The sequence below is a fragment of the Coregonus clupeaformis genome, chromosome 3 (assembly GCF_020615455.1).
Source record: "Coregonus clupeaformis isolate EN_2021a chromosome 3, ASM2061545v1, whole genome shotgun sequence".
Taxonomy (NCBI): domain Eukaryota; kingdom Metazoa; phylum Chordata; class Actinopteri; order Salmoniformes; family Salmonidae; genus Coregonus; species Coregonus clupeaformis.
This window is the reverse complement of record NC_059194.1, coordinates 14,582,491-14,597,287: the sequence shown is the minus strand read 5'-3', so window position 1 is coordinate 14,597,287 and position 14,797 is coordinate 14,582,491. Positions and strand designations below refer to the sequence as shown.

The following is a 14,797-nucleotide window of genomic DNA, read 5'->3' as shown; positions in this document are numbered from 1 at the left end:
ACTGCCTTTAGAAGTCTCTTTTGCTGACTGAGATATGAGGAGGCAGAGAGAGACGCAGGTTGCCATTTATTGGGCTGACTCATGTACTGAAGGCAGCTCTGCAGGTTAGTCACTTGATGGCACAGCGACAAAGTCTTAAAATCTGATTGTAAACCTAACCCTAACCTTAACCCTAACCTTAACCACACTGCTAACCTTATGCCTAACCCTAACCTTAAATTAAGACCAAAAAGCAAATACGTATAGCACATTTTGACTTTGCAGCTGGCCCATCTAGTGTAAATCGCTCAGCTTTGTCTCCAGGACAAGATTCATCCCAAAAAAACATCAACCTGCGAGAGAAAAGGAGACAGATAGAGGGGGGCTGAATGGAGACGCACATTAACACGCTCCTAGCCAGAGAGAGAGAGGGGGGCTGGATGGAGATGCACATTAACACGCTCCTAGCCAGAGAGAGAGAGGGGGGCTGGATGGAGATGCACATTAACACGCTCCTAGCCAGAGAGAGAGGGGGGCTGGATGGAGACGCACATTAACACGCTCCTAGCCAGAGAGAGAGAGGGGGGCTGGATGGAGACGTACATTAACACGCTCCTAGCCAGAGAGAGAGGGGGGCTGGATGGAGATGCACATTAACACGCTCCTAGCCAGAGAGAGAGAGGGGGGCTGGATGGAGACGCACATTAACACGCTCCTAGCCAGAGAGAGAGAGGGGGTCTGGATGGAGATGCACATTGACACGCTCCTAGCCAGAGAGAGAGAGAGGGGCTGGATGGAGATGCACATTAACATGCTCCTAGCCAGAGAGGGAGAGGGGGGCTGGATGGAGATGCACATTAACACGCTCCTAGCCAGAGAGAGAGAGAGGGGCTGGATGGAGATGCACATTAACACGCTCCTAGTCAGAGAGAGAGAGGGGGGCTGGATGGAGATGCACATTAACACGCTCCTAGCCAGAGAGAGAAAGAGGGGCTGGATGGAGATGCACATTGACACGCTCCTAGCCAGAGAGAGAGAGAAAGAAAGAGAGCGAGTCTGCGGGGCGTGTGTTTGAGAAAATACTGTTCTGCAGGGCTGTTGTGATTCAGATCAAGGTCAGTGTGAGGGGCTATATAGTGTCAGGGTAGGCTGGAGGTCCTGCTCACTGTGATGGCCACCATATGAAGCCTGCTGCCCTGCTGCCCTGTGGATGACAGGGCCACTGTCACACCCTGGCTCTGGGACTCTATTTGTTGAGCCAGGGTGTGTTTATTCTATGTGTTTATTTCTATGTTGGGGGTTCTAGTTTGTTGATTTCTATGTTTGCCTGAGTGACTCCCAATCAGAGGCAACGAGTGTCAGCTGTTGGCTGGTTGTCTCTGATTGGGAGCCATATTTAAACTGTCTGTTTTCCCTTTGTGTTTGTGGGTTTTTGTTCCGTGTTCGGTCATTGATACCGTTGGACGTCACGAGTCGTTTCTTGTTTTGTATTGAGTTTAAACTTTAACTAATTAAAGTATGTTTGTTCATCACGCTGCGCCTTGGTCTGTTCCATATGACGATCGTGACAGAAAAACCCACCATACCAGGACCAAGCAGCGTGTCCAGGAACAGGCAGCCTGGACATGGGAGGAGATATTGGACAGGAAAGGGTCCTGGACCTGGGAGGAAATCCTGGCTGGGATGGATCGCCGGCCATGGAGTGAGATGGTGGAGAGGCGACGGAGAGAGGAGCAGCGGCGTCAGCAGGGTCAACGTCGGACAGGCGAGAGGCAACCCCAGAAATGTTTTAGGGGGGGGCACACGGCATGGACGACGGGGCTGACGGAGGCAAAAAAGGGGCGGATTCTGGAGGCCACCAGGTTACGGATACACCGCCCTGTACGTCCTGTGCGGATGCCTCACACAGAGTGTGTGAGGGTAGGCATTCAGCCAGGACGGGTTGTGGCCGCTCTTCACTCCAGGGCTCCTATCCGTCTCCACAGCCGGTTCGGCCTGTCCCTGCTCCACGCACCAAGCCTACGGTGTGCGTCGCCAGCCCAGTCCGGCCAGTCCCTGCTCCACGCACCAAGCCTACGGTGTGCGTCGCCAGCCCGGTCCGGCCTGTCCCTGCTCCACGCACCAAGCCTACGGTGTGCGTCGCCAGCCCAGTCCGGCCAGTCCCTGCTCCACGCACCAAGCCTACGGTGTGCGTCGACAGCCCAGCCCGGCCTGTCCCTGCTCCACGCACCAAGTATACGGTGCGCGTCGCCAGCCCGGCCCGGCCTGTTCCTGCCACTCGCACCAAGTATAAGGTGCGCGTCACAGCCCGGCCCGGCCTGTTCCTGCCACTCGCACCAAGTATACGGTGCGCGTCGCCAGCCCGGCCCGGCCTGTTCCTGCCACTCGCACCAAGTATACGGTGCGCGTCGCCAGCCCGGCCCGGCCTGTTCCTGCCACTCGCACCAAGTCTACGGTGCGCGTCGCCAGCCCGGCCCAGCCCGGCCCAGCCTGTTCCTGCCACTCGCACCAAGCCAGGGGTGTGAGTCGTCAGCCTGGTAAGGCCCGTCCCTCCTCCACGCACCAAGCCAGGGGTGCGAGTCGTCAGCCTGGTAAGGCCCGTCCCTCCTCCACGCACCAAGCCAGGGGTGCGCGTCGTCAGCCTGGTAAGGCCCGTTCCTCCTCCACGCACCAAGCCAGGGGTGCGCGTCGTCAGTCCAGCACAACCCGTGCCTGGGTCACCGGTGCCTGGTAAGGTACCGGTCAACTGCTCCACTATGGAGCTGAAGCTAACCGCTCCTGCTAAGTCCAGTTCGGCTCCAGCCGGCGGGGCCAGACTGGACCAGGGGCGCTATGGGGGGTGTATTGGAGGGTGGTGGTCAAGGCCGGAGCCAGAACCGCCGCCGAGGAGGTATGCCCGCAGTCCGCGCCTTTAGGGGGGGGTACTGTCACACCCTGGCTCTGGGACTCATTATGTTGAGCCAGGGTGTGTTCATTCTATGTGTGTATTTCTATGTTGGGGGTTCTAGTTTGTTGATTTCTATGTTTGCCTGAGTGACTCCCAATCAGAGGCAACGAGTGTCAGCTGTTGGCTGGTTGTCTCTGATTGGGAGCCATATTTAAACTGTCTGTTTTCCCTTTGTGTTTGTGGGTTTTTGTTCCATGTTCGGTCATTGATACCGTGGACTTCACGAGTCGTTTATTGTTTTGTATTGTGTTTACACTTTAACTAATTAAAGTATGTTCGTTCATCACGCTGCGCCTTGGTCTACTCCTTACGACGATCGTGACAGCCACTGACTCACCAGGCTCCTTTAACCCTCACCTCACACATACGCACACTTGGAGGATCTTTTTTGCTCCAGTTTGCTACAGCAGGAAAATAATCATGCAGCAACAGGAAATTATTATGTGGATTATAATTAAGTCTGAAATTTCAAAGTGGAAATTACAAATATCAGAAGCCTTTTTAAAACCCTTAAGGGCCCGGGCTGGGTTTCTACTAAGCTAACATATGGAATTGTTTTATATAACAATAATCATTTAGCTATTTTCTCTGAAATAGCGCTTTAAAGACGCCTCTCTTTTAAGACACTCTGCCTTTCATGAGAAACCCAAGTGACAACGAGAGATGAATAGAGAGACAGGGAGCGGACTGAGAGAGGAGAGAGAGAGGGAGGATTACTGGAGCGGAGACAAAAGATTGGGAGACAGAGGAAGGCAGAGCAGGAGAACGTAGAAGTGTCAAGAAACTATGGAGGGAACAGTGGAGGGAATAAGAGCAGAAGAAGATATGGAGGTGGTCAGGACCTGGCCCAAGTCTGAGAAAAGAGAGACGAAGGGGTAGAAGAGAAGAGATGAAGGGGTAGAAGAGGAGCGATGAAGGGGTAAAGGAGGAGAGATTAAGGGGTAAAGGAGGAGAGATTAAGGGGTAAAGGAGGAGAGATGAAGGGGTAGAAGAGGAGAGACGAGAGGAGGTGATGACTGAGAGCTTTCCTAAGTGCCTCTGACAGTTTATGACAGGATGCCAGGCTGATGGTGATGTGTAATGTATGTATAATACAGCCCTAACTAACCAGCCCCAACCCCATCTTCAGCCCTAACTAACCAGCCCCAACCCCATCCTCAGCCCTAACTAACCAGCCCCAACCCCATCCTCAGTCCCACTCTGAAGATGGAGCCAATAGACATGGTTACCTGGTTCCTGGCTCCTAAACAACTTTGCAGTATGTATTTTGTTTTGTGTGTGTTATTTCTCACATTATTAGCGCAGAAAGTTTTTTGCATTATTACATACAGCCGGAAATAACTTTTGAATATTAGAGCAGCGGTAACTCACCAGCATTTCGACCAGAAATACGACTTTCCTGAATTGTAGCCTTTGTACCCCCCAAGGCGATTCCACTTACAGTGGGGAAAAAAAGTATTTAGTCAGCCACCAATTGTGCAAGTTCTCCCACTTAAAAAGATGAGAGAGGCCTGTAATTTTCATCATAGGTACACGTCAACTATGACAGACAAAATGAGAAAAAAAAATCCAGAAAATCACATTGTAGGATTTTTTATGAATTTATTGGCATATTATGGTGGAAAATAAGTATTTGGTCAATAACAAAAGTTTCTCAATACTTTGTTATATACCCTTTGTTGGCAATGACACAGGTCAAACGTTTTCTGTAAGTCTTCACAAGGTTTTCACACACTGTTGCTGGTATTTTGGCCCATTCCTCCATGCAGATCTCCTCTAGAGCAGTGATGTTTTGGGGCTGTCGCTGGGCAACACAGACTTTCAACTCTCTCCAAAGATTTTCTATGGGGTTGAGATCTGGAGACTGGCTAGGCCACTCCAGGACCTTGAAATGCTTCTTACGAAGCCACTCCTTCGTTGCCCGGGCGGTGTGTTTGGGATCATTGTCATGCTGAAAGACCCAGCGACGTTTCATCTTCAATGCCCTTGCTGATGGAAGGAGGATTTCACTCAAAATCTCACGATACATGGCCCCATTCATTCTTTCCTTTACACAGATTAGTCGTCCTGGTCCCTTTGCAGAAAAACAGCCCCAAAGCATGATGTTTCCACCCCCATGCTTCACAGTAGGTATGGTGTTCTTTGGATGCAACTCAGTATTCTTTGTCCTCCAAACATGACGAGTTGAGTTTTTACCAAAAAGTTCTATTTTGGTTTCATCTGACCGTATGACATTCTCCCAATCCTCTTCTGGATCATCCAAATGCACTTCAGACGGGCCTGGACATGTACTGGCTTAAGCAGGGGGACACGTCTTGCACTGCAGGATTTGAGTCCCTGGCGGCGTAGTGTGTTACTGATGGTATGCTTTGTTACTTTGGTCCCAGCTCTCTGCAGGTCATTCACTAGGTCCCCCGTGTGGTTCTGGGATTTTTGCTCACCATTCTTGTGATCATTTTGACCCCACGGGGTGAGATCTTGCGTGGAGCCCCAGATCGAGGGAGATTATCAGTGGTCTTGTATGTCTTCCATTTCCTAATAATTGCTCCCACAGTTGATTTCTTCAAACCAAGCTGCTTACCTATTGCAGATGCAGTCTTCCCAGCCTGGTGCAGGTCTACAATTTTGTTTCTGGTGTCCTTTGACAGCTCTTTGGTCTTGGCCATAGTGGAGTTTGGAGTGTGACTGTTTGAGGTTGTGGACAGGTGTCTTTTATACTGATAACAAGTTCAAACAGGTGCCATTAATACAGGTAACGAGTGGAGGACAGAGGAGCCTCTTAAAGAAGAAGTTACAGGTCTGTGAGAGCCAGAAATCTTACTTGTTTGTAGGTGACCAAATACTTATTTTCCACCATAATTTGCAAATAAATTCATTAAAAATCCTACAATGGGATTTTCTGGATTTTTTTTCTCAATTTGTCTGTCATAGTTGACGTGTACCTATGATGAAAATTACAGGCCTCTCTCATCTTTTTAAGTGGGAGAACTTGCACAATTGGTGGCCGACTAAATACTTTTTTTCCCCACTGTATTCCAGAGGCTGCTCCAAGACGCCGCATGAGAAGAGGTATTCAGAGTGGACTTTTAGTCCGACTCAGGAGGCGTGCAAACCATCCACTGCTTCTGAATATATTACTTGCTAATATTCAGTCCCTGGACAATAAAGTAGATGAGCTCAGGGCAATTTTTCCACAAGCATTTCGCTACACCCGCAATAACATCTGCTAAATATGTGTATGCGACCAATACAATTGTATTTTATTTAAATGTAAAGTGTTACAGGGTTCAAAATTAAAAGACAAACAGGGTTCTAAAGGTAAAGTGTAACAGGGTTCTAATGTTAAAGCCAAACAGGATTCTAAAGGTATTTTATTTTTATTCAACCTTCATTTAACTAGGTAAGTTAAGAATAAATTCTTATTTACAATGACGGCCTACCCCGGCCAAACCAGGACGATGCTTGGCCAATTGTGCACCACCCTATTGGACTCCCAATCACAGCCGGATTGTGATACAGCCTGGAATTGAATCAGGGTCTGTAGTGACGCCTCTAGCACTGAGATGCAGTGCCTTAGACCGCTGCGCCACTCGGGAGCCAATATTAAAGACCAACAGGATTCTAAAGGTATAGTGGAACAGGGTTCTAATGTTAAAGACCAACAGGATTCTAAAGGTATAGTGGAACAGGGTTCTAATATTAAAGACAAACAGGATTATAAATGTAAATTGGAACAGGATTCTAGAGGTAAAGTTGAAGAAGGCTCTAAAGGTAATAGAGAATATGGTACTAAAGGTAAAGTGGAACAGGGTTCTAAAGGTAAAATGGAGCAACACTATAAAGTTAATATTGTTTTAAAGGTAAAGTGGAACACGGTTCTTAAGGTAAAAAGGAACAAGACTATAAAGTTAATATTGAATATTGTTTTAAAGGTAAAGTGGAACTGGGTTCTAAAGGTAAAAAGGAACAAGACTATAAAGTTAATGTTGAATATTGTTTTAAAGGTAAAGTGGAACATATGTAGAATAGTCTATTAAGATGATGTACAGGAGAGCAGAGTTTTAAAGGTAATGTGGAACAGTGACTTTTCCTCATTTGATCTTCTCTCTACTTTGAGAGGCATCATCCTGTGACAGTGCACACACTGAACACACACTGAACACACACAGTGAAGACACATACTATGAAAACACAAACAACATGAAAGCCTTGTGTGCTTAAAGAAGGAGAGGGGGAGCGACTCTAGATTGTTTTCTGAAGGAGCCTGAATTCCCAAAGCCTCACAAGACAAAGAGCTTTGGTTTTATTTTAGGATGAAATTGATCCCTCCCAAATCTGACAAGTGAGTTTTCTTTGAAAAAGTCCCTAGACAGAAACTTTTCCCTGAGAGGAGATATTAAAGGAGCGATTCCAGTAGGTGTTTTTACTCTGAGCGAGACAGTCTAAGGAAAGTAGAAAGGTCACATGAGACCTCAAAACACAAATATGAAGTGCATATCTTCATCTTATAAAACACTTTTGGGGAGACCAGAGTCAGTTGTCTCATGGGTTGGTTGTCACAGTGCTAATTACTCCCAATATAAATGCTGCTGTGTAATATTTTTAAGGTTAAAATGTGTGAATTCTTTGAAAGAACTGGTCAATTAATGTTAGCATGCCAAAACATTGAGGTGAATGTATACAGTATATATACAGTACCAGTCAAAAGTTTGGACACACCTACTCATTCAAAGGTTTTTCTTTATTTTTACTATTTTCCACGTTGTAGAATAATAGTGAAGACATCAAAACTATGAAATAACATATATGGAATCAGGTACTAACCCAAAAAGTGTTTAAAAAATCAAAATGTATTTTATATTTGAGATTCTTCAAAGTAGCCACCCTTTGCCTTGATGACATCTTGGCATTCTCTCAACGAGCTTCATGAGGTAGTCACCTAGAATGCATTTCAATTAACAGGTGTGCCTTTTTAAAAGTTATTTTGACAAGGAAGGGGGGTATACAGAAGATAGCCCTATTTGGTAAAAGACCAAGTCCATATTATGGCAAGAACAGCTCAAATAAGCAAAGAGAAATGACAGTCCATTATTACTTTAAGACATGAAGGTCAGTCAAGCCAAAAAATTTCAAGAACTTTGAAATTTTCTTCAAGTGCAGTCGCAAAAACCATCAAGTGCTATGATGAAACTGGCTCTCATGAGGACCACCACAGGAAAGGAAGACCCAAAGTTACCTATTAATATTATTAATTATTAATATGCCATTTAGCAGACGCTTTTATCCAAAGCGACTTACAGTCATGCGTGCATACATTTTTTTTGCGTATGGGTGGTCCCGGGGATCGAACCCACTACCTTGGCGTTACAAGCGCCGTGCTCTACCAGCTGAGCTACAGAGGACCACCTCTGCTGCAGAGGATAAGTCCATTAGAATTGCACCTCAGATTGTAGTCCAAATAAATGGTTCACAGAGTTCAAGTAACAGACACAGCTCAACATCAACTGTTCAGAGGAGACTGCGTGAATCAGGCCTTCATGGTCGAATTGCTGCAAATAACGACTACTAAAGGACACCAATAAGTAGAAGAGACCTGCTTGGGCCAAGAAACACGAGAAATGGACATTAGACTGGTAGAAATCTATCCTTTGGTCTGATGAGTCCAAATTTGAGATTTCTGGTTCCAACCGCCGTGTCTTTGTGAGACGCAGAGTAGGTGAACGGATGAACTCTGCATGTGTGGTTCCCACTGTGAAGCATGGAGGAGGAGGTGTGATGGTGTGGGGGTGCCTTGCTAGTGACACTGTCAGTGATTTATTTAGAATTCCAAGCACACTTAACCAGCATGGCTACCACAGCATTCTGCAGCGATATGCCATCCCATCTGGTTTGTGCGTAGTGGGACTATAATTTGTTTTTCAACAGGACAATGACCCAAAACACACCTCCGGCTGTGTAAGGGCTATTTGACCAAGAATGAGAGTGATGGAGTGCTGCATCAGATGACCACAATCACCCGACCTCAACCCAATTGAGATGGTTTGGGATGAGTTGGACTGCAGAGTGAAGTAAAATCAGCCATCAAATGCTCAGCATATGTGGGAACTCCTTCAAGACTGTTGGAAAAGCATTGCTCATGAAGGTGGGTGAGAGAATGCCAAGAGTGTGCAAAGCTGTCATCAAGGCAAAGGGTGGCTACTTTGAAGAATCTAAAATCTAAAATATATTTTGAGTAGGTGTGTCCAAACTTTTGACTGGTACTGTATATATTGGTAATTTCTTTGTAAATGCTTGAATTATGGCAGTATCCATGAACAAGTATGTTTGTTGAAAAGGGGGGGGGATACAGTAGTAAGAGCTCCCCACCAGGCACAGACGTCAGTTCAACGTCTAGTTTTGATTTACATTTGGTTGAGTTGTCAACTAACGTGAATTCAATGTGAAATCAACACAAAAATTCACCATATCATTGGATTTAGGTTAAAAGTTGGGTGAAAAAAAGACTAAATTTGCAAATCCAATTAATATTCCACGTTGATTCAACGTCATTACATTGATTTTTTTGGGTTGAAATGACGTGGAAACAACGTTGATTCAACCAGTTTTTGCCCAGTGGGTCCCTTTGCTGCCTCTCTCACACACACAAAAATGGTCAAAAATTAGTTATTTACATTTGATACATGAAATACATGCTTTATCATCTGGACAAATATCCTGTCCACTGTGTTGTGTTTTGGAGAAAATGAGGAGGAATGGGAACCTAGGAAAAGTAATCAGTAACTGCAATCACTAATGTCAGTTACTGCTTTTCACATTGGTTTCACTGAGCTTTGGGCTACAGTTACTGCTTTTTACACTGGTTTCACTGAGCTTTGGGCTACAGTTACTGCTTTTTACACTGATTTCACTGAGCTTTGGCCTACAGTTACTGTTTTTTACATTGGTTTCACTGAGCTTTGGGCTACAGTTACTGCTTTTTACACTGGTTTCACTGAGCTTTGGCCTACAGTTACTGCTTTTTACACTGGTTTCACTGAGCTTTGGGCTACAGTTACTGCTTTTTACATTGGTTTCACTGAGCTTTGGCCTACAGTTACTGCTTTTTACACTGGTTTCACTGAGCTTTGGGCTACAGTTACTGCTTTTTACATTGGTTTCACTGAGCTTTGGCCTACAGTTACTGCTTTTTACACTGGTTTCACTGAGCTTTGGCCTACAGTTACTGCTTTTTACACTGGTTTCACTGAGCTTTGGGCTACAGTTACTGCTTTTTACACTGGTTTCACTGAGCTTTGGGCTACAGTTACTGCTTTTTACATTGGTTTTATTTACTGTTCTTTGCTGATACAAGTATCAAACTATATGACAATGATCTGCCTACAAATCATTTGGCTGGACAATTAAAAAACTATATTTTACACACCACAGAGTGTCTTGTTTTCACAGAGGTCACTCTTCCTATTACAGATGGAGTCCCTGTCTTCACAGAGGTCACTCTTCCTATTACAGATGGAGTCCCTGTCTTCACAGAGGTCACTCTTCCTATTACAGATGGAGTCCCTGTCTTCACAGAGGTCACTCTTCCTATTACAGATGGAGTCCCTGTCTTCACAGAGGTCACTCTTCCTATTACAGATGGAGTCCCTGTCTTCACAGAGGTCACTCTTCCTATTACAGATGGAGTCCCTGTCTTCACAGAGGTCACTCTTCCTATTACAGATGGAGTCCCTGTCTTCACAGAGGTCACTCTTCCTATTACAGATGGAGTCCCTGTCTTCACAGAGGTCACTCTTCCTATTACAGATGGAGTCCCTGTCTTCACAGAGGTCACTCTTCCTATTACAGATGGAGTCCCTGTCTTCACAGAGGTCACTCTTCCTATTACAGATGGAGCCTCCCTCCCTCCTTCTCTTTCTCAATTTCAATTCAATTTCAATTTAAGGGCTTTTTGGCATGGGAAACGCATGTTAACATTGCCAAAGCAAGTGAAGTAGATAGTAAACAAAAGTGAAATAAACATTAAACATAAACATTGTCCTCCCGAGTGGCGCAGTGGTCTAAGGCACTGCATCGCAGTGCTAGCTGTGCCACTAGAGATCCTGGTTTGAATCCAGGCTCTGTCGTAGCCTGCCGCGACCGGGAGACCCATGGGGCGGCGCACAATTGGCCCAGTGTCGTCCAGGGTAGGGGAGGGAATGGCCGGCAGGGATGTAGCTCAGTTGATAGAGCATGGCGTTTGCAACGCCAGGGTTGTGGGTTCGATTCCCACGGGGGGCCAGTATAAAAAAATAAAAATAAAAAGATATGTATTCACTAACTGTAAGTCGCTCTGGATAAGAGCGTCTGCTAAATGACTAAAATGTAAAAATGTAAAATGTAGCTCAGTTGGTAGAGCATGGCATTTGCAACGCCAGGGTTGTGGGTTCGATTCCAGTATAAAAAATAAAAATGTATGCACTCACTAACTGTAAGTCGCTCTGGATAAGAGCGTCTGCTAAATGACTAAAATGTAAAATGTATTAACAGTAAACATTACACTAAGAAGTTCCAAAATAATAAAGACATTTCAAATGTCATATTATGTGCAAATAGTTAAAGTACAAAAGGGAAAATAAATATGGGTTGTATTTACAATGGTGGTTATTCTTCACTGGTTGCCCTTTTCTTGTGACAACAGGTCACAAATCGTGCTGCTGTGATGGCACACTGTGGTATTTCACCCAATAGATATGGGAGTTTATCAAAATTGGGTTTGTTTTCGAATTCTTTGTGGATCTGTGTAATCTGAGGGAAATAATTGTGTCAAATGCCTCCTATGGCAGGAGATTAGGAAGTGCAGCTCAGTTTCCACCTCATTTTGTGGGCAGTGTGCACATAGCCTGTCTTCTCTTGAGAGCCAGGTCTGCCTCAATAGCAAGGCTATGCTCACTGAGTCTGTACATACTCAAACTTTCCTTAAGTTTGGGTCAGTCACAGTGGTCAGGTATTCTGCCACTGTGTACTCTGTTTAGGGCCAAATTGCATTCTAGTTTGCTCTGTTGTTTTGTTAATTATATTTTAGTTTTCTCATGATTTGGTTGGGTCTAATTGTGTTGCTGTCCTTGGGCTCTGTGGGGTCTCTCTCTCTCTCTCTCTCTCTCTCTCTCTCTCTCTCTCTCTCTCTCTCTCTCTCTCTCTCTCTCTCTCTCTCTCTCTCTCTCTCTCTCTCTCTCTCTCTCTCCCTGTCTGTCTGTCTGTCTGTCTGTCTGTCTGTCTGTCTGTCTGTCTGTCTGTCTGTCTGTCTGTCTGTCTGTCTGTCTGTCTGTCTATCTAGAATGTGTGTGTAACCATAACCCATAACACCTACTGCTAGGCTGGAGAGTTCATAAACTGTCAGAACTGTAATGTGGAGTCGATACGGCCCTGCAGAGCTTCCCTGGGCCAGATCAGTTACACAGAGACCTTGACACCTTTTCATTCCCCTGCATTTTAGACCGGACCGCTGGAGTCAATATTGGCGTTTACAATGCAGGAGGAGAGAAGGCTTATGGCTGCATAAATGAACTGTGAGGAGAGAGATGAACCCTGAGGTGGTCTCAGACATAGTCAGCATTCAGGTAATAGAGAAGGTAGACGGGGCAAGTGTGCAGTCATATTTTTCATGTCAGACAAAATGTTTAGAGTAAAGGACCACACCACACCAAATGTTGATCTGCCGTTCGTCTGCTGTTCGTTCGTCTCACTGTGTTTTAGGGACCATGGACGTCTGACTGCCAACATTTTTCACGATTCTACATGTAAAATCGGTTTGCACTCGGTTCGCAAATTACAGCCGGCACTCTGATCATACCGGCAAATGCTATTGGTGTGTTCCAGTCTTAAGAATGTGTTAAATGCAACAGTAAGGTTGTTGTACTTACTGGGTAAGTCATCTCATGGAGAATGGATATAACGGCTTAGTGGTTAGGCAGGTATATTCCTGGTCTAGTAGAGGTAAATAGACTTACTGGGGTAAGAGGTAAATAGACTTACTGGGGTTGGGGGGGAAGAGGGTGCAGCTCTTGCAGTGAATGATTTCCTTGACGATGGGCAGATCATGGGGCAGGGGGGGTGGGGGCACCATGCCGAGGCAGGGCATCATGGGGTTCATGGGAGCAATGCCTGTCATCATGCCAAGGCCCTGGTCGAAATCTAGAGGAAAGCACACAACAACACACACATATAAAAACAACATTTCCACTCGCAGCAGTTCAGCACATGTTGACATTTTCATGTTTCATTTGACGTTGTGTGTTTCTCCATGAACACTTTGTGGAGGTTGCTGTCAACAATGATGACAGACAACCAGTCTATAAATAACTGAATACATGCTCTGATGAATAAATGAACAAACAAACATCCATGTTTAAAGTGGAGCGACATGAGCTTCTACTGACTCTCCTCTCTGCTGCTGATTGGCTGACCTTCCTGTTTGTAGTCAGAGAGAGAGAGCGAGAGAGAGAGAGAAGACCAGCAAACACAGGATATTTCACAGGTATTCATGTAGACTAGAGCTGGGTGCACTCATACACACATACGTCCGCCCACCCACCCGCCTCTTGATGACCTCATTTCTGGTATTCATGTCATAAGTGATAAGAGGGACCCTGTTGCCCGGGTGATGATGACTCCTGCCCAGCGAGGCGGAGGAGAGGTGAAGTGATGACTGGAGGAGAGATAGAGGAGGGAGGGAGGTACAGCGGACACTGTGTCTTCTGAATACCAAGGCCAGTCTCAGTGGCAGCTCTGGTCTCAGGGCTGGGTGAGAGGCCCACCACAGAGCTCTTTGGTGGGCCTCAGACAGGGTAATAGTGAGTTTCAGCTCTGGGTTGGGAAGAGAGGCCCACGGCCGAGCTCTGGTTGGAGAGAGAGGCCCACGGCAGAGCTCTGGTTGGAGAGAGAGGCCCACGGCAGAGCTCTGGTTGGAGAGATAGGCCCACGGCAGAGCTCTGGTTGGAGAGAGAGGCCCACGGCAGAGCTCTGGTTGGAGAGAGAGGCCCACGGCAGAGCTCTGGTTGGAGAGAGAGGCCCACGGCAGAGCTCTGGTTGGAGAGAGAGGCCCACGGCAGAGCTCTGGTTAGAGAGAGAGGCCCACGGCAGAACTCTGGTTGGAGAAAGAGGCTCACGGCAGAGCTCTGCTTGGAGAGAGAGGCCCACGGCAGAGCTCTATTATTAGCCTCTATGCGGCAGATGTGAGCTGATTCATAACTGCCACTACCATGAACTGAGGAAATGAGCACACTGCTGATGAATTATGGAAAACACTCCTGGCTGCCACACATATTATGGGCACAGAGAATAATTTTCACTCTTGGTAAATAAAAGATTTGTGCTGCATATTTATTCATGACATGAACATGACAGATGATAGGAGCCAAACCAGGCTTTGGGTGCACATGACGGAAATAAGATCTTGTTTGATTAAGACCAGGCTGTTTCCATTTAACTGCTGCATTTTCCTTATTCCTTCCAGTGTGTGTGTGTGTGTGTGTGTGTGTGTGTGTGTGTGTGAGTGCGCGTGCGTGCGTGCGTGCTATTCCATTCAGAGCCAGAGGGCATAGGAGGCATGAAGTAGAGCGGTGCATGATAACAGAGATTTACACTCTGTTTCTTCTCAGGGATTTTAAGATACACCTGATTGATCATCACACAGCCTCTGCCTGCAGTCCCAGAGATATGAAGAGTCACCCAAACTCACACACACCCACCCCACGCACCGACACACAAACACATGCAAGCATGCATACACACACACCCAGAGAAGCGCATACACACACACACACACACACATCCAACAGTCCTGTCTCTCCATGTTAACCAATCAGCTTCCCAGAGGTTTGTTGAAGATAATTA

At 46.2% G+C, this 14,797-nt stretch overlaps 1 protein-coding gene across 1 annotated transcript in view; it reads right to left on the bottom strand.

The window, feature by feature from the left end:
* Nucleotides 1-14,797, bottom strand: part of LOC121538153 (ecto-NOX disulfide-thiol exchanger 2-like) — a 248,638-nt gene that overhangs the window by 150,084 nt on the left and 83,757 nt on the right. The window contains exon 3 of the mRNA XM_045207428.1: nt 12,938-13,096. Coding sequence (XP_045063363.1) covers nt 12,938-13,096 — 159 coding nt within the window. The remainder of the gene's footprint in view (nt 1-12,937; nt 13,097-14,797) is intronic.